The following is an 18,928-nucleotide window of genomic DNA, read 5'->3' on the forward strand; positions in this document are numbered from 1 at the left end:
AGTTACCAGCAGCAGCCCGCACTTCACCATTTCACCTTCAGTTGTAAAATGCAGTCTTGCCCTGAACTACGACATAACCCTGAACTGAAACGATCCGGTCTCAAAAGCAACTGCTCACTGGTGCCCAAGTGCTGCCAGCTATTTTTTCGGCAAGTCTGGCAAGGTTTGGGTCTTTCCGGTTCAGGGGTCTGTATGAACAGGTTCGCTGTAGTGCACTGCCTTTTACCGGACTCAGCTATGAGCAGGAGCCTTTCACCTGCTCTGGTCAAAAGATAACCTGTGCTAAAAACTTCCAGGGCTTCTCCAACACTCACGAAAAGAACAATTCTTGTTCGACGTTAAACAAAACATGCCTGTGCCCAACGAATCCTCATTCATACTGTGCCAACAAGAAAAAGCCCATGCCAGGCAATTGTGCTCACACACTGCAGGCAAGACTGTTGAGAGTGAAAGGAGGGTGGTGTATCCCAGAGCTTTGACCTGGCTTAGATTTCACTCTTCCTCCAAATGTGAAAGATCTCAACAATGCATTGATTCAACACATGCTTGATTCATTGCAATCAGGCTTGATTCAACACATGCTTGATTCATTGCAATCAGGCTTGATTCAACACATGCTTGCAGAACCCTCCACTCTTAAATACCAAAACTTTAAAAACGATTGTCCACAAAACCAGGCTTTTAAGGACAGCTGTAACAAACAATAATTTACAGTATAGAAATCCTGAGACATGAGACCATAAGATACGCCTGATGAAGGGATAATTTATTAGAAAAAAGCAAAAATTCTCTCATATTTGGTCTCTGTTGAATCGGTCATCCCTAATTTGAGCTGCGCTCATAGAACACCATGTTATTAAGTGGTCTCCTCCAGCTCTTTATTTTCTAAAGAAGACACATTTTTGCATTGTGCTGAAGTAGTTAGCCTTTGTATATGCTCTTTGAACTCATTTGGTGAGAGTAGAACTCGAGAGCCTATCTTAAATGACATCCAAGCAACAACTCCCCAAGCCCCATAGATTTGGTTTTCAGGGATGAGGGTAGCTGCTAAATATATACAATTCATGCATCTGCATGGCAAGCTAAGTTTACAGTGGATGTGATGACGTTTACCAAGTCCAAATAATTCAGGCTCATTGTTGTAATGTGTGTCTGCTCGCATGAGTTCTGCTGCTTGCTTCTCCTGTAACCTGAAACAAACAGAGCTCAAAATCTTACTGTCATACATGAGATATGGAAAAAAGCAGCATACACAAGTGAAGGTGGGACCTGTCAAGCTTCTTGAGTCATGCCGACGAACAGCTGTGAAATGGCCTCTTTGAATTCAGCACCCTAACATAAAATATAATTTTAGTATGGAAAACATATAGTAAGAAAACATGCTTCTTGAAATAGGTACAATAAAGTCGTTTCTACACAAAACAAATCGAGAGAACAGGGAAGAACCTGGAAGGTAACTATCATGCAGAGTGACGCTTCCGCTGGAACAAGGCATACCCAACAAATGCAGACATAAAGAAAGTCCATAAAGCCTGTAAAAGCACAAAAGATGACACTCCAAATGAGATCACAATTGCAGAGCTGATCTCTATTCTCAGAACATTATGACAAAATCTAATCGTTTTTATTGCGGGAAGTTTTTCCTGTAACAAAGACGTACACTGTTCAAAATGTGCCATCTGTTCCATCTTTCAAGCTTTTTCACTCGTATCTGCAGCTCTTCAATTAAGAACTCCATTGGAACAGTTGGACTTGCTATGTCATCAGACCCAGAGCTTCCTGCCTTTACAAGAGAATGTGAGGTTTATTTAGCCTTCAGATAATCCGAAACATTTCAAGACACCAGGAATTAGTCACTTCTCAAAAGAGCAGAAATTTGTCAAAATACAAGGCCGCTGCAAGGTCATGCTTGATTGATCTACCTGAGAATGTACAAAATCGACCCATTTTCTCAGTTCAGCAGTCTCTGGATCATGCAGGCCCACAAAGCCTTCCACACGTGCATATTTATTGCCAAGGACAATTTCAATGTAAGGCTGGAAAAGTAGGGTGAGATGGAATTGTTAGAAGTTGTTGAGTAAACTTTCCCAAAATTTTTGGCTGGGCCTTGAATCCCCTTGGCTTCAAATCAACTTGAAGCTATCTACTACACATGCTTTGCACCGTAAACACTAAAAGACATACCATGGTTGTGTAAGTTCCTTCCAGATTAAGGGCCAACCCTGCAGCAGCAACAGCCTCCTTGTTTGACCCTTTTATCTGTATAAAGGGTGTATCCATGTTCTTAAGATAATCCACCTCAATGAGAAGCTGCAGTCCACAAGAGAAGATAAGTTTACTCCCAGTTAAAGACACTGTCGTTCCTTGTAGCATCACAGTTTCTTTACTCTGCTCAACGGAAAAACAAAGATAAAGGCATTTGGGGAGAACCTTCTCATCATGATAGATTGTTGCTGTAGCCTCAAGGTATGCCATGGCTTGATACCTGAAACCCATGAAAGACAATAATCTTTAAAAAAAAAAAGCACAGTCCTCCCTGCAAATCCAAGCAATGAAGAGAGCAGTCCCCTGAAAAAGTTAGCAAAAGTTATATTCATTGTTGAGTGCAGTGCCTGACAAAATTTGATTATTCACTTCCATTCACTAAAACACATGAAATAATCCACAAGCAGATAGATCAAAGAATTAAAAGCAAATGCAAATAGTGCAGATAGATGCTATACAAAGCAAACGTACAGATATGCAAGCATACTTAACACCACTGTGGACAAGAAGTATCTTTTATTCTCAGATTGCATCCATTATAGTAGATAGGGAATCTGCATGAATACCGAGTCAAATACCAAGTCACAGAGATCACAAATCGAACATATAAATTACCAACCATTGGATACATCAAGCCCACTTTCTTGCCATGCTATTAGTCACTAGCATCTCCTCTAACATCAGTAGTAGAATTCTAGAACGTAGTTGTGTTATGATGGTTCAATTGCAAATTGCTATCTCTAGGAGATTCACAATTTGGCTCTAGCACATGTAGCCTTTCTTGTCTCCAGCCACTTCACCTTGCTGTGGACACAGCATGAGAGTATTGGTAGCCTTGTTTAGATATCTGGGTAGGTCATTGATGGCACCCATACACATCACACCTAGTCCCTGTGCATCAGGTCTTACATTATCCACACTTAGTTCCTATCAGAATTAGAACACAACACAGATCCAGGTAAGATAAGCTCATTTTGTCTGCAGTTCTGAAATTAAGGGACCAGGACCATTCTCCCCATCTCATTCTCAACTTTCCATCAGATTCCTGGCTGGTTGCACCAGTAATAGGCTATACAGAGCCTCTAAGTAAATTATGGAAGTAGAATGTATCGTTCAGTAGTTTTCGGTTTTGTGGGCTTGCCACCATACATAATAGCAAGGCTCTTTCTTTGAAGGGAAAAATGTAATTAAAACTTTATCACTCAACCATAAAACTTAACATGACGCTGAATGCTCTGATTAAGACACTTGGATAGAGTAGCCAGTTATACATATGTAAAATGATTAGCGTTCAAGATCTTCAGGCACTGCAAAAATATAAATGCTTGCCTCCTCCCTGGCTGCACATAGGCTAACAGACTAAGGACAAGCACTCTTGTGATGCCTGCAGGGCACAAGCACATGCAGAAAGCAAAAAAGTCACCAAATCTGCCTTGAAAAGCATTGTAGAAAGATAGAATTAGAAAACACTGGTAGAGAATATATTCTAAATATCTACTTCAAAACACAAAATACGAGGCAGTGACCATGAAGCTGACCAGTCACTTAGATGGTCTTCCAACCTACACTCAGAAAGTAAATCTCACCCAAGATTTAGAAGACCAGCTACCGTCCTGACACTTATATCAAAATCCACCTTGGGCTGTATAATAAAATTTCCTTCCCTGATTGGCTGCACAAAACCAGAAAGGCGGTTGCACTTATCTTCGTGAGTGTGAAAACACAGTAATGTGCAGCATCATTTCCCCTTCTTTAATTGAATGGTCTGCAGATCTATTTACCTCCCGTATCAAAAGAGCAAAGCGTCCCTCGCAGTTTCGAACACGTATACAGTTACTTTCTGTAAACAACCCATTGGATGGAGAACCTGGCAAATGTAAATATATATCGGTGAAGTGCTGCACTGTAGTAGTTACTCTTCCTGGATCGAGAACTTTTGCAATGTCCTTGACAGTGACCTATTCAAAAAAAAAAAGCATAGATAGTCATTAGCAAAACTATCCTAATGTGAGTGAACTACATTCACATCTCTAAAGTGATGTATTCAGAGGCAAAGACAAGGACAGCAGAAGGAAACATAAGTTTGGTGTTCAAATGCAACAGACATTATGAAAATCATTATTAAAATGTCATGAACAAGTCAGATTTATGAATGTATCACTCTAAATTTGATTTGACTCATCAGTTAGCCGCTCCTTAACCTGTTCTCTGCTCCCTCCCTCGCTCTTAGAATTTCAAACCCTCTATTTAATTTCTCTTCCCCCCTCTCTGATACCATGTTGGTATTAGAGCTATTATCCTATTCGGTGTTCACACACACCGAGCCCCTACTTCCTAACACTTCCCACACTGTTATGAAGGCTGAAATTATGTAACAAGACCAAAGACCAGGATTCACTCTAACAATGGCTCTCTTTTCCTTTTCTCCACACAGCATATTCTCTCCCTTCTCCATCTATTCTCCCATATGGCCTTGGTGTGTGCAGAACCTTTTTTCCCCAGAAAATATATTCTATCATTAAGGAAAAAACCTTTCCTAACAAGCGGATTATATCCCTCCAGAGGAGTACACTAACAATGTAGAACCAGAAAGAAGGTATCATTTTGAGATCCCGGTGCACACGAACCTCCAAAAGTTGGGGGCCTGGACAGCCAGTCAAGGTCAAGGTCAGAGCCTAGGATTAGGAGTTGGGTTATGTGTGAACCCATTTACTCCAACAGAACTAGCAATAACCTTATAAAGAGGGGCGATGGACATGTAGGCCAGCCAAGAGTGTGAAATCCTATTAAAAGGTTCCATCTTAAACACCTAAATGTGGGAAAAGGCCAGGCTAAAGAGGGTACCAAGAGTTGCACGACTTTTCATCCACGATCAGTCCCAAGTCAAATAGAGGGCAATCTACTGCAGCATAGCAAAACGCACAGATCAGTCCACTTCGTAAAGTCTAACGCAAGCATCTACTCAGCCCTTCCTAGGGCAGCATTAGTCAAGTCAAAAGCAGGAATCTCTCCTTGAGATTAAGACACAGATCGGGTCAGTTGTTTAGGAGCCTGCTCTTCACTTTTGAGCCCGCACACCCCCCCCCCCAAAAAAAAAAAAAAAAAAAAACAGCAGGAGCATTGTACAAGGTCCACAGAGGGGCACATCTCAGGCCTCACCATCGGCTCCACCATTCCTGTGAACTCATTTACTCCCTTTGCCTCTCCAGCCATCCCAGTGTGGGTAGCTTCTTTCTCGATGCATGATGTTCCCTTGTAGTCTTTGATCTGCAGGGAGGGTCGCTCAAATGGCCTTTTCATTTGGGAGCCAGGGCGGCTCATACCTACCTGCTCCACCTTCGATAAGGATTATCCCTCCTCCCGGTGAGGGTTCTCGATGCATGATGTTCCCTTGGTAGCCTTTGATCTGCAGGGAGGGTCCCTCCAACGGCCTTTTCATTTGGGAGCCAGGGCGTCTCATACCTACCTGCTCCACCTTCGATAAGGATTATCCCTCCTCCCCACAACGGGTGAGGGCAGTAGACTTCTGCAAGCGCTGGTGGAATGTAGATCCCTCGCCTCTCAAAGTGATGAATAATCCCACATGCTGTCTTTGGCTTTGGGAGAACTGCCCCTTAGCCCAACTTCAGTGGGATGTCTGGGAGTGGTCATGTCACAACCCCTCTAGTAGACCGGAGGTGCCCGGCATCCCCCTTTTCCAGTACACTGCCACTTTGAGACATCACATGTAAAGCCTCAAATAATTGACGCAACAAGAAACCTGTCTTGAATGCAAATAAATAAAAGAGGCTTCAAGTGTGAAATTTGGTAATAAATAAAGTGTTTATTTCATCAATGCAAAGTGTGCACAAGAGGAACCGAATTCTAGCCAGCCAAACAGATCCAGAATCAGAGCCTGCATGTGAGCAAAAAAGGCAAAAACAAGGTAGCAGAGTGAATAGACTCTTATATGAGAGAAAAAGCCCAATTAATTTAGTAAGATACACGTGAATTTCCTTTTTAGTATGATTAAGCTCACATCCTTATGGCAAGTGAACTGGAAAGAGGACAGGTATTGAAGATTGCCAAATTCAACCAAGAGCTCATTTAAGGCAACAATGGAGATCGTGCATAGTTTATATCCTTTTGGGAGGTAAGTGTTGGAAACCCTCATAATTGCCACTGTGTGGGTGACAGGTTGCTCTATTTTGGAAGGTCCCCATGTATAAGGAGTGCCGTTGTGTTTAGTACCTGGGCGCGCTCATTATCCTTCCGAGGGCAGAATTTGATGTTGAAGTCGTATTCTTGTAGGATTTCAACCCATCTTGCCTGCCTCATATTGAGGTTAGGCTAGGTGAAGATCCACTTTTTAGACTCTTGTGGTCGGTTACAAGCTAAAACTTGCACCCCGGGAGATAATGTCTCCATAACTTGAGGCAGTGAAAAAATGCTAAGAGTTCCAAATCATCGGTGGCATAGTTTGTCATGGGACCCTTTTCTACTTCTTGAAGAATTAATTAAAAATATCACAAATTACATCATAATTGAAAATAAAGACTTTGATAATTAAATAACTTAGCATAACACAAGGCAAAATAATTAGAATAACATTACCATCAAAATCAAAGGATAGAGAATACCACACAGTAAACCAGATTGGGTGCAATCTCCCCCCTCAAGTGTGTAGCTCCACTTCCACGACTTGAGTATTTTGATTTTTTTTTTTTTCATAAAAATAGCCCAAGGAGCTAAGAATAGATGAGCGTACAAAATTGGTCCTGCTTTTTTCACTGCTCCCACTTTAGATATTAGATGTTGGCTAGGTGTGGCTAGATGGTTAGGACATGACTTATGTAGACTTAATCAGATATCACATGGATATCTTGCTCATTGTGAGCACCTTGCCAGTGCATGACACGCTCCGTCTAGAGCCTACCTAGATCTTCATCAAAACTCCTTACTGTACCACACACCAATTTGTAACTTTGGTTTGTAACAGTAATTCAATGTTATTCTCCATATTTTTTGCTTCAAGTTATGTCTTGTGATCAAGTTCCGCTTGGTGTATTTTCTTACAAGGTATAGTGCACATGCTCTAGACACGCTTGGGGGCAAGTGGTTCTTTGGGAGCAGATTTGGAGAAATGGCACAACCTGTAGCCGCAAGGAATCGACCGCCACCATTCATCGATGGGAAGTTGGATGGAGTCAACTAAACATTCTGGAAGTTCAAGTGAAGATCTCGCATGCAGGTGTGTCAGGATCTTGCCCCAGAAGTATGATAGCTTAGTCACCTCATTTAACACTCATTTAACTTTTGAAGAGCTTACTGCCATGCTCGTGGAGAAGGAGATGCATTAGAAGAGTAGAGATGGTGGTGATTCCGCTTTCTCTACTAGCACAAAGAAAGTTACGAGAAAGGCCTCGAAGGAGTCAAGTAACATTGCTGAAGTAGAACTCGAGTGTGGCAATTGAAGAAATCTGTGCAAAGGCGGAGCATTCTACAACACCCGACGGTTTGTGGATCATAGACAATGGAGCATCCTGTCACATGACCAGTCTCAATGGACCGGTATAGAATAACAAAAAGGCAAGCAAGTTTTACCTGACTACATTGAAAAGCAAGCCATTTCCTCTCTGCATAACTCAGGAGGGAGTGGACCCCGGGGAAGGAAGGGCCATGGGGGGAACTTGTGAGGGAGTTTCCACCCTCCTTTCGGCCTCTGGGGTTAAACAAGACCCGGATAAAGTCAAGTTAGAGAGACGTGTAATGGGCGACTACTTTGCACGGTATAGCTCCCTAGAACCAGTAGGGGAGTCCATCTTGGAATGATGCCAAATGTCCACCAAAAGGCACACGTACTATCTCTTTTGTGTCAAGTAATGGTGATACTAAGAAGTTGCCACATGTCCTCTATGTACCAGATATCAAGAGGAACCTGCTCACTATTGTGGCCATAACGGATCGTGACCTTAGGGTTCACTTTGATCGGGTTGGTGCAACCATCTTTGATGCCAGTGGTGGCCATGTCGTTGGGAGAGGAACAAGGTGCAAAAATCTACACGAGTTATCAATTTCTTTTGCCAGGGCTGATGTAGGCACTAACAAGCAAGGTGCAAAAATCTGTACAAGTAATCAGCTTTTTTTGCCAAGACTGATGTGGCACGAGAAGTTTCGAAACCTAAGCTAATGATCTTAAAAGAGATGCAAAAGTTTGGAATTGTGGTGCATCTACTAGCTTTTTCAGAGATGTTAGATGCATGTGAAGCTTGTATGATAGGGAACCATGCAGAGTGAGTATGACTCCATCATGAGGAACTGCACTTGGGATTTGGTAGATTTTGTCTGGAGAGATGCAAAGTCATTGGAACCAAGTGGGTTTGGAAGGCTAAGTACAGATCAGATGGTGCATTGGAAAAGTACAAGGCACGGCTAGTTTGCAAAGGTTGAGGGATTCGACTTTTAGGAGACATTCGCCCCACATCTAGATTGACCACCATTCGCATTGACGATACTAGCTTTGGCTGCTTGTGAGAAGTGGCGAGTAATGCACATCGATGTGAAGTCCGCCTTTTTGAATGGACATCTCAAGGAGTTGTATGCTGAGCAGCCCCTAGGATTTGTGATGCTCAGATTTGTACACTAAACTGGTATGGGGCTTTTGTTAGGATTCGAGGCTCAGTGTGTGTAATCACCCTCTTAAGTTGTGAACACCCTCTTATGACAGGATGGGATAAGTGTGCCATGTGTCATTAGTAGAGTGTGTGTGTGTGTGTGCACGCGCGTGGCCTGTGTGTGGTTGTGGCCTGTTGTCTTCTTTGCTAGTGACCTGCCTATTGTTTTCACTAGTTCCCTTCTGCCGTTCTTCGCAGTCATCTTGTCTATCTTGCGCTCACGCTCGCGCACATGTGTGCGTGCGCACCACTCAGGCGCTCGACCTCCTATCTTCATTTCTTACAGCCGTTTGCACTTCCGTTAGGTTTTTCTCCTCCACTACCTTCTGTCTTCTCTGCTATTCGTTTCTGTCCTATTTATAATCTCAATTCAAAGTCTCAATTCCTCTCTTCCTTCAGTCTACAAGCTGCAAAGCCCGTACGTGTGTGTATGTCTGGTTTGTGTCTGTGTTTTTCTTTTCCTTCCTTCATGGCGCACTCTCTAGCTGCTTATCATAGAAGGGATACGTCTGTTGAGCCCAATTGCAATATGACTTGCAACTTCTTCGTTGTGACAGTCCGAAGCTGCAACAGTTTTGCAACACTCTTGAGGAAGGATTTCCGGACATTCGACAAGCATGGGATGTGCCTGTGCCTGATTTTCATTCGAAAATCCCGGGCCATATTCTCTTTGATCCTATAACGAAACTGTCACAAAAGGCAGTAATCCTATTTTTCCCTAGTAAAATGCCTGCTGCATAGGAGTTGTTGGTCAATGGATAAAAGCCATGCTTGGGGGATGCTTCGTGGAAGGGGTTTACTCTGTAGCGCGAGGTTTTTATGAGATTATTCTCAATGAATCGAAGTACAAACAAATGCTATTGGAAAAGTCGCCTTTGTTCTTTGGACAGCAAATGGTGCATGTTTACCCTTGGTCTCCCACCAAAGATTATCGGAATTTTATCAAGCAAAGATAAGTGGCTGGACAACTTATAATGCGTTCGCATTTGGTTGGACCAAAATTAATGAAGTCCGGACAGCTTATGGCCATTTCCCATTTGGTTGGACCTAAACTTATACAAACAGGACAAATGGAGCACTATGGGCTGGACACCTACCTGACCTGCAAACCAATAAACTTAAGTAGTAAATGAAATAAGCTGTAAATTGAGTGTGGACGCACTTACCACCTGCAAAACCCATAAGCCCACAGTTTTAGGCCCAAGCAGGAGTGCACACACGCGTCCACAAGGTGCCCGGGCGTCCCCGGTTCCTCGGACTTCACAAGCCAAAATAACAAGCATTGTCCAGGCAACAAGACAATGTCACACAAAGTAAAATAAAGTTATGGCATGCATCATTTATGCATTGTGCACATGTAAACTTGGAGAACCACCTATCATCATTCTTGTACTTGAAAATATTCCGCTTGCCATCATAACACACCATGTGTGCTATCATCTGTGAATACCATGATCTCCTATCTCCACTCTTTGCGAGTTGCCTGGACGCCTCAAAAGCTCTATGTGAGAGTGATCTTTTGGCAGTGTTAACACATTCTGTATCCCATGTATCCTATGGGATGCAGATAAACAAACCCCTGACAAGGTAGCAATGGATGTTGAAATGCAAGGAATCCTGACACAACTTAAATGGCAAAGTTTTGTTGGATCTTGTTTTACGTGTAAGAAGTTTGGACATATGCAATCGGAATGTCCTCGCTTTTATTGTGCCTGCCTGTTGCGGCCATGCCCCCTCCTCAAGCTCCTCCTACCCCTAATGTGCAGACTCAAAAGGGGAAGAATGTAACTCCCTCACAACATGCAGGCCTGGATAAAGGGAACGCAAAAGTTGCCACAACAAGCTTTCATACGGTAAATGCAAAAGACAAAGATAGACTTGATTCTGATGCATGGTAGACTCCCGAAAAAACAAGGACTCCTTAGACAGAGGCCTATGGCCTCTCGCAATTGGAGAGAGGGAGCTTCTACATTGGATCGACTACTTAGGCGGGAAGTAATATTACAGGAGACTTCCTTGATTGGACTAGATTCTGGGCATCGTGGACCATCTACCATGGCTGCTCGGACCTCCTCGTTACCTTCCGTCTATGACCCAGATGGACCTAGGGGGCAAGACACACGACGGTGCAATTTGTAAAAAATATGAAAGCAAGAGCAAAACTAGAAATGAAACAAAAACAAATGAAAGACAAAGAGTTACCTTGAGATGAGTGTAGACAAGACACAAGATTGATGCTTTCATTGATGTGACACCCACAATATATAGGTGAGAAGTACAAGATTGAGTAGACTGACTTATGGGATAAATGTAGAGGTGCCACGTGGCACTAGACTCAAGACATAAAGACTCAACTGAAACTAGACTAGAGAAATAGTACACCTAGTGTGCACTTATTTCCAACACCCTCCTTAAGTGGACACTAGGAGGAAGACAAAAGGACAAGACTAGAAGACAGACATAAAGACTGATAGACTGAGAGACAAGACATGAGAGACAAAAGATCCTGAGACACCCCTCCTCAAGTGATATCCTCATATGGGTCCACAAGGATAGGGACAAGATAGATCTAAAGCAAGACACAGTCAGATTGATAGACAGATAGATAGACAACAGATAGACAGACAGACAAGACTAGATAGACAGAAGACTGACTGTAGACAATCAGATGGACCTTGAAGACATCCCCTCCTCAAGGGCAATCTCTGCCTCTTGGTAGGGACAAGAGAGAGGTCAAAAAGCATAATGAGTAAGACACTAGAACCCCTTGACCTACATCATCGGTGGTCAAAGTGGTAGACAAGAAAGATGAAGTAATCAGAAAGCCCATTCCTCATCGTGTGAGGAATGAACAGCAAGATCTGCTGATGTAGATGCTGCAGCAACATGGGCTGAGGTAGATGCAGGGGCTGATGTAGAGGTTTTAGAGTAGCAGTCCTTCTCCCGGTGATTATCACGGCCACAAATGGTGCATGGATGAGCCTTGAAGCAATCCTTCTCCATATGATTAGTTTTCCCACAATGGGTGCAAGGCTTTCTTACCTTAGATTCTAGAACCTCCTTTCTTTGCTAAAAAAGCAGTGTCAGTTACCTTTTGTTGTTTTGTTCTTTCCTCTTCTTGGAGAGCATTGATGATACCTTCAAGAGTAGGATTATTGTGATACTTGAAGGTAGTGACAAGAGTAGCATAGGTTTCAGGTAAGCTTTTGAGAAGCACAGCAATAGCAATATCTTCGGAGATGGGGGACTTCACTGAAGCAAGCTGAACCATAAGACTGCGAAAATAATTGACATGAGAGGCTATAGTAGCTCCCTCCTGCATATATAGATCAAAGAATGAGATCATAAGTGCAATCTTAGAGTTTTTAGAACGAGGTCCAAAAAGGGTATCCAAAGTGATCCATGCTCGAGAAGCAGACTGTATGTCGGAGATGTGATGAATGTAATCATCGCCAAGACCGAGCAAGATGATAGCATAGGCTTTGTCATTCTTGGCAGTGGGAGCATAAGTGATAACTTGCTCAATGTCTGAATCTTCGGGAGCAGCATGGTGAACAACGTCCCAAAGACCTTCTTTCATAAGATGGCACTTGATTTTGATTTGCCAAGTATGAAAGTTGGAGCCATTGAATTTGTCGATAGACATGAGAGAATGAGTAGAAGAGGCCATGTGGGAAGGTCTTACCTCTTGATAAAATGCAAGGGCAGTGTCTATTCCCTTACAAGATTGCAGAAATGAATAAAAAGAGATCCAAACTGTTTTTAGAAACCGGCTCTCTCACCACTTGTCAAGGCCATAGCATGTGACAGCCCATCGAAGCATGAGGAACTAGCAGTTTGCAGATATGAGGAAAGGACTGACGAGCAAACTGAAGGAGACAATGTAGCATGTACCTTGTAGATTCTTCAAGAGGAAGCGATGGCAGAACTGAACTGCCTTTAGATGATGTGTAGCCTGTAGATGAAGAAACACCGCCTCCAGCAGATAGACGTAGGCTGCTGCAGAGGTGTAATACAGCTCCTGTGAATAAGCAATACAAGTGCTGCTCATCCAGAGAGGGAGGCCGACAGTAGCTGCAGGTATGGAGTGATGCGCAGCCTGTAGAGGGTGAAGCGCAGGCAGCAGCAACTGTAAACAGGCCAACGCAGGCAGCAAAAACTGGCGCAAAAAATGGCGGGCAGATTCCTGAGTGGAATGGCGCAGATCTGGGGCAGGAAATAGGCGGCCAGAACTTGAGCACGATGGAGAGGATAACGAGCGACGAGGCAAGGTAGAAGCGAATCAAGGCAGCATCAAGCTGGAAATGAACTAGGAAAGGCTGACTCTGATACCATGTAAAAAATATGAAAGCAAGAGCAAAACTAGAAATGAAACAAAAACAAATGAAAGACAAAGAGTTACCTTGAGATGAGTGTAGACAAGACACAAGATTGATGCTTTCATTGATGTGACACCCACAATATATAGGTGAGAAGTACAAGATTGAGTAGACTGACTTATGGGATAAATGTAGAGGTGCCACGTGGCACTAGACTCAAGACATAAAGACTCAACTGAAACTAGACTAGAGAAATAGTACACCTAGTGTGCACTTATTTCCAACACAATTCTCGTCTCGCCTCGTCGGGCCTTACCTATGATTCGTCAATTTCCGTCCCTTCTCACTTGCACCCTTACTGGTTTCCAATCTCACTTTACCGTCTTGGAATTAGCTGCTCTTCTCTGGTGATACTATTCAGCTCTTTGCTTACTTCTGAAAAGCTCTTTCACAATCCCTCCGAGATTCTCATGAAATCGCAAGGCTTTCCTTCTAGCAACTAGAAGAGTTTTCCCACTGTTTTTGAACCGAGTAGTAGTTGACCCACTTTGGGTCATCTATGAATGTACATTGTTTTAATGAGACAATGATTTCATTATTAAAACAAAAGTGTGTGTGTGTGTGTGATTTCTATGGGTCAAAAGATAAGGCTATTAGCCTACAAAATCATGTACTTTTTTTTAGGGTTTGAACATCAATTAATAAACCATATGCACACACCATTAATCTCTTTGATCCCCCATAGTTTGCCATGTACATGTGCAAACCCTAGACCTACAATTGGTATTAGAGCCTCATCTATGAGCACTGCCACTTTCACGGCTACTATTTAACAACCAACACACTCACCTATTGTCGATGACTATCACCAGTTCGCGCCCCCTACAACATTTCACCTAGTGTTGCGGATAGCTCGTGCTATTGCGTGCTACCACATTGCCACCACCATTGCTCAGCTCGCCACCTCGCGTCGTTGCTGCTCTACCCGTGCACCGCCCATATCTGCCACTTTTCCATCTCCGTTCCCGTCGCTTTCATCGCCGTCGTTCAACTACCATTTAGTGTATCACCGACGGTTGCCCGGTGTCGTTGCCTTCCGATGCCGCCCAATCCACAATCGCTACTATTGCCAGTCCACAACCGACTATCACCTTCATCGATGACACCTCAGTTCTACCTGTAGGCTACCACGCCATGGTTTTTCAAAAATCAGGTGAAAACGTCAAATTAATTTCACCCAGGTTTCCCATTGCAATGGTAAACCTATCTCACTCCACAGGTGGACTTCTGCAGAAGCATGGGATCTACCACAACGGAGCGCCCATTGGGGTCCAAACAAACATATTGACCCTATAGAGTCATCTTATTGTGCGACATCAGTGTTGGGTTTTGAGAAACCCTAATGTTCAACAAAAATACACAGAAAACAAGTAGGGAGCAATAGAGAGCTTGGTAGTGTGGATATACTAGAATGAGTGATAAGATGTGTACAACCACAAGTACCCTCAGTACACACCCGAAATATAAATGTATAGGTGTCTGGACACACCAAATGTCCAGGGGGAAAAAACCTCTATAATGTGTAGAGGGAAAAAGTGCCTTGGTAAGTTCCCATTCACATGGTCACTACCACATATGTATAATCTACAAATACCCCCTGTAGTGATAGTGTGAACATGTACAAGGTCGCATATCACTCTTCAAATGGGAGTAAGCCTAAAGCTTTGCAGAAAGGTATATACATGAGGTGCCAAGGAAAAAGCAATTCCCACTTGTGGACACTCTGGTGTCATAATCACCTCCCCAATTTAATCATTGTAAGCAAGTAAATGACAATCACCCCCCTTTGGATAAAACAATCCAAGATCTTGGATAGCTGTGTAAGTACCGAAACACTCACTTCATAGCTTGCCAATGCTTTGACCCTCGCTATGCACAAACTTACTCAACTAAGACCATAGTTGCATGGATGTAATCCAAACGTTGCAAACATTTGGAACGTTCACTAACGTTTGGAAACGTAGTGAACGTGCACTTTTGATTTTATAGGTTAAAAAACGGACGCAAGTCAACGTCATTTTTTTTCGCTTTTCCTTACATGCGTGTTGCAGCCTTTGTGCGGCGTCTCTGTGCGGCGCTCAAGTCTTCTCCTGCGAGCGTCTCTATGCGGCGCTCAAGCCTCTCTCTCTCTCTCTCTTCGCCTCTCTCCCAACCGTCGCTTCACCTGCTCACAGCTCTCACATGACAGGATTATATACATAGCCTTATGTTACTTTCCTCCATCAGGATCCTCCTATGTCATTACAGAGGACATGCCACAGGAGGAGGAGACAGGAGCCTCGCCATACACTTGTCTGTCAGAGGAGATTATGCATTATTCTACACTAGGGGAAGTATTTCTTACGGGTGACTTCAATGCCCACACACAGAGCAGACAGTGTGAGGTGTATGACTATGATGACATGGAGATCCTCCACCCTGTGGATCCAGAGGAGACAGGGGCTAGTCGGGCATCAGAGGGGTCCCCATAATGTCCTCTGTCTGGTCCAATGTACTTACTAGAGTTGGGAGCCAGGCATCGTCTCGTTATTTATAACGGGATGCTACAGTGGCCGGGATCAGGAGGGCTGACATGCTTCCCATATGGGGGTCATACACGGACCGGAGGCACGGTGGTGGACTACATTATGGGATCTTTGGAGGCATCATAGCTTGTCACCTCATTCTCCATCCCACCTCGTCTTATTGGGGCAGATCATACATACTTGGCATTTTCACTAGCCGGATCACCAGTATCACCATCCCCCCACATACCGACGCCACACACTACCATCTACTTCACACATGACATGGCAGACATATACACTGGCAAAGTAGAGGATGGGCTCCTACTCATGGATCCCCTGGCACCTATGGATACTATTACAGCCCAGCTGGCATCACTCCTACACACGGCTGCATTACAGAGCTTCCCACATCGTGTCCACTCAGGAGAGCCTGCGAGATCTGGGACTATGCCCCAGAACAGATGGTATGATGACGAGTGCAGAGCCCTATACTCACGGCTCTGCATACAGCGAGCCTTGGGAGCCATCACAGAGCAGGAGTTGAGGAGAGAGATGAGGAGACTTACTCGCCGCAAAAGGTGGGCCTTCGCAGAGATACAGGAGCTAGAGATCTTTCATTTCTTCATGAGTAGAGATAGCCCTATCTCATGGCGGCACTTCAGAGAGCCTCGGACACCGACACCCATTGCAGACCCACAGACATGGCACACATATGTAGAGGGTCTATACCACGCCCCACAGCAGCCACCTATACCTCAGCTACAGGAGCCTCGACCTACCACATCTAGCTTCTTTACCCACTCAATGGTAAAGGAAGCTATCCGCCGCCTACAGCATGGACGGGCCGCCGACCATATGGGCCTACAGGGTGAGCATCTCATATATGCAGTAGATTCTTTGGCTCCTTTTCTTGCACACCTGTTTAACAGAGCACTAGCAGAGGGTTTGCCTGTGTGGACGATGCACACCATTGTGCCGATCCACAAAACAGGGGATATGCTCGATCCGAGCAACTACAGGACGGTTATGGTTGGCCACGTGTTGGCCAAACTCTATGGTGCAGTGTTGGAGCAAGAGCTTAGCTTATACGCTGAGCGAGCAGGTTTACGCTCATCAGGGCAGGCAGGCTTCAGGAGAGCTTTCTCTACCACTGACCATGTATTCACTTTGAGATGTATGATTGATCAGGCCAGAGTGAGGAAGAGAAAGCTCTATTGCTGCTTAGTGGATTTCCACAAGGCATTTGACACAGTACCACGAGAGAGGCTCTTTCAGCGCCTGCAGTCTCTTGGCATACCAGCAGATATGACATGGGGCATCTATGCATTATATGAGCAGGTTTTTGGGCGAGTCAAATGCCCATGAGGTATGTCCGAGACTATTGCTAGCACCATTGGTGTGAAGCAAGGATGCCCACTTTCCCCCACGCTATTTGGGTTATGCATTGATGAGGTGGCTGACTTCATTACACGGGGAGGCGGAGATGGAGTTACTCTAGCAGGTACCTCAGTACATATTATGCTTTATGCTGATGATATTGTATTAGTGTCTGAGTTTCCACGAGGTCTACAGCAGTATCTACATGCACTCGATGATTTCTGCACACAGAGGGGTCTTACTGTGAACCTTGGGAAAACCAAGGTTATGGTCTCTCATACATCGAGACAGGGCAGGAGTCAGCTAACATTCACTCTCGCACGACGCCAGGTGGAGGTGGTGACATCATACGTGTACCTAGGGGTTACCTTCTCTGCAGCAGCCACGCGCTTCACCATGGGTTCAGCAGCCAGAGCCAGATTGACACAGGGATATGCAGCATTGGCTATGCTAGAGAGACAGTGCCACCAGGCGCATTTTCAGGAACCCCGGACGAAAGGGTGGCTATTTGACACATTAGTCACACCGGCACTGATGTATGGAGCAGCGGTATGGGCGCCAGGACTTGCTACCCATTGGTGGACACAGATAGAGAGACCACAGGCCCTCATGATGGCACGCATGATACGCAGCAAACTGTCAGTACCTCATGACATTATCCGAGCAGAGATTGCTGCGCCTCCTATGATGGTAGAGGCCATATTCCAGACTATATGCCTGCTAGACAGATTCAGAGAGATGCCACATGACAGATGAAACGAGACCCAAGCAGGGGTCACCCCTTGCTGGACTCACTTCTCCAATTAGCACTTTAATATACACTCTTAAAAGACAATAGCACAAGACAAAATAGCAAAAGAAAGTAATTAACAACCCTGAGCATAGATAGATGACACCACACTGAGGCCGGAACGGCCGCCCCCCCCCCCCCAAGGAATGATATTATTACTTGGGAGAATTTGTTACAAGTACACGGGCCCAAGGCCAGATTTCCAATAAGCAATGCACAATGAAAAACAAAGTATCAGAGCCAAATATGTTTGTTGATGCCGAGTCTGCAGTCACCAAGGGCTGCCCCGTCCATAGCACCTTCCAGAGTCACACTCCGCGTGCAATCCACCCGTCCCTGGCACTACGGATCACGCCGTGCCAGTCCTAGCGATGGGGCACCCTCACGGAGTTGACTCGGTGAATGGAAGAGGAGTCCAGACATAGGAGAGCAAGAGAATTCCTCATTCTACGCGATGAAAATCTTCTGGAGCCACCGTACAGCCAGTAGGAAGAGTGAAACAACCTGGGCCACTTGTAGGAAATGCGTATGACCTAAATCCACGCGGATAACCCCACTGGTCTGACCTGAATCACATGTGGGAGTGAAGAGGGCTCCTGCTAGCTGTTTTGAGTACACACATGAGAGAAAAAGAGTGCTGTCCAGACCTGAATCCACGTGTGGAAGTGAATAGAGAGAAAGCTGTACCATTCAGTCCATGGGAAAAGGGTTCCAAGGATGCTGTACGGCCAGAATCAACAGGTAATGATGGTATTGTACCTGCTGTACCTGCTGTACGACCAGAATCAGCAAGAAAATGAGGATAATATACCTGCTGTGTGGTTCAGTCCTCAAACAATAGTTGGAATAGGAGCTGTACGACCTGTTTCATGAGAATAATGAGTGCTCCAGGTGCTGTACAGCCTGTTTTCTCTAAATCCCAGCAAGCAGTTGTGTTTTCTTCCTCCAAAATGCAAG

At 44.5% G+C, this 18,928-nt stretch overlaps 1 protein-coding gene across 10 annotated transcripts in view; it reads right to left on the minus strand.

Moving 5' to 3' along the window:
- Window positions 1-745: 745 nt before the first annotated feature.
- Window positions 746-18,928, minus strand: part of LOC147605589 (P-loop containing nucleoside triphosphate hydrolases superfamily protein) — a 67,734-nt gene continuing 49,551 nt past the window's right edge. For 2 of the 10 annotated variants that reach the window (XM_086793463.1, XM_086793465.1), the window contains exons 20-28: window positions 4,047-4,223; window positions 3,852-3,937; window positions 2,431-2,485; window positions 2,185-2,310; window positions 1,923-2,036; window positions 1,661-1,779; window positions 1,447-1,532; window positions 1,270-1,332; window positions 746-1,183 (exon numbers count right to left, since the gene is read on the minus strand). In XM_086793463.1, the coding sequence (XP_086649589.1) occupies window positions 1,756-1,779; window positions 1,923-2,036; window positions 2,185-2,310; window positions 2,431-2,485; window positions 3,852-3,937; window positions 4,047-4,223 (582 nt within the window). In that variant the 3' untranslated portion in view covers window positions 746-1,183; window positions 1,270-1,332; window positions 1,447-1,532; window positions 1,661-1,755. Of the gene's footprint in view, window positions 1,191-1,269; window positions 1,333-1,446; window positions 1,533-1,660; window positions 1,784-1,922; window positions 2,037-2,184; window positions 2,311-2,430; window positions 2,486-3,536; window positions 3,650-3,851; window positions 3,938-4,046; window positions 4,224-18,928 lie in introns of those variants that run through there. The other 8 variants (XM_086793461.1, XM_086793464.1, XM_086793458.1 and 5 more) reach the window with 4 other exon arrangements.

The sequence above is a fragment of the Cibotium barometz genome, chromosome 59 (genome assembly GCF_041138505.1).
Source record: "Cibotium barometz isolate CiBa-2024 chromosome 59, ASM4113850v1, whole genome shotgun sequence".
Taxonomy (NCBI): Eukaryota; Viridiplantae; Streptophyta; class Polypodiopsida; order Cyatheales; family Cibotiaceae; genus Cibotium; species Cibotium barometz.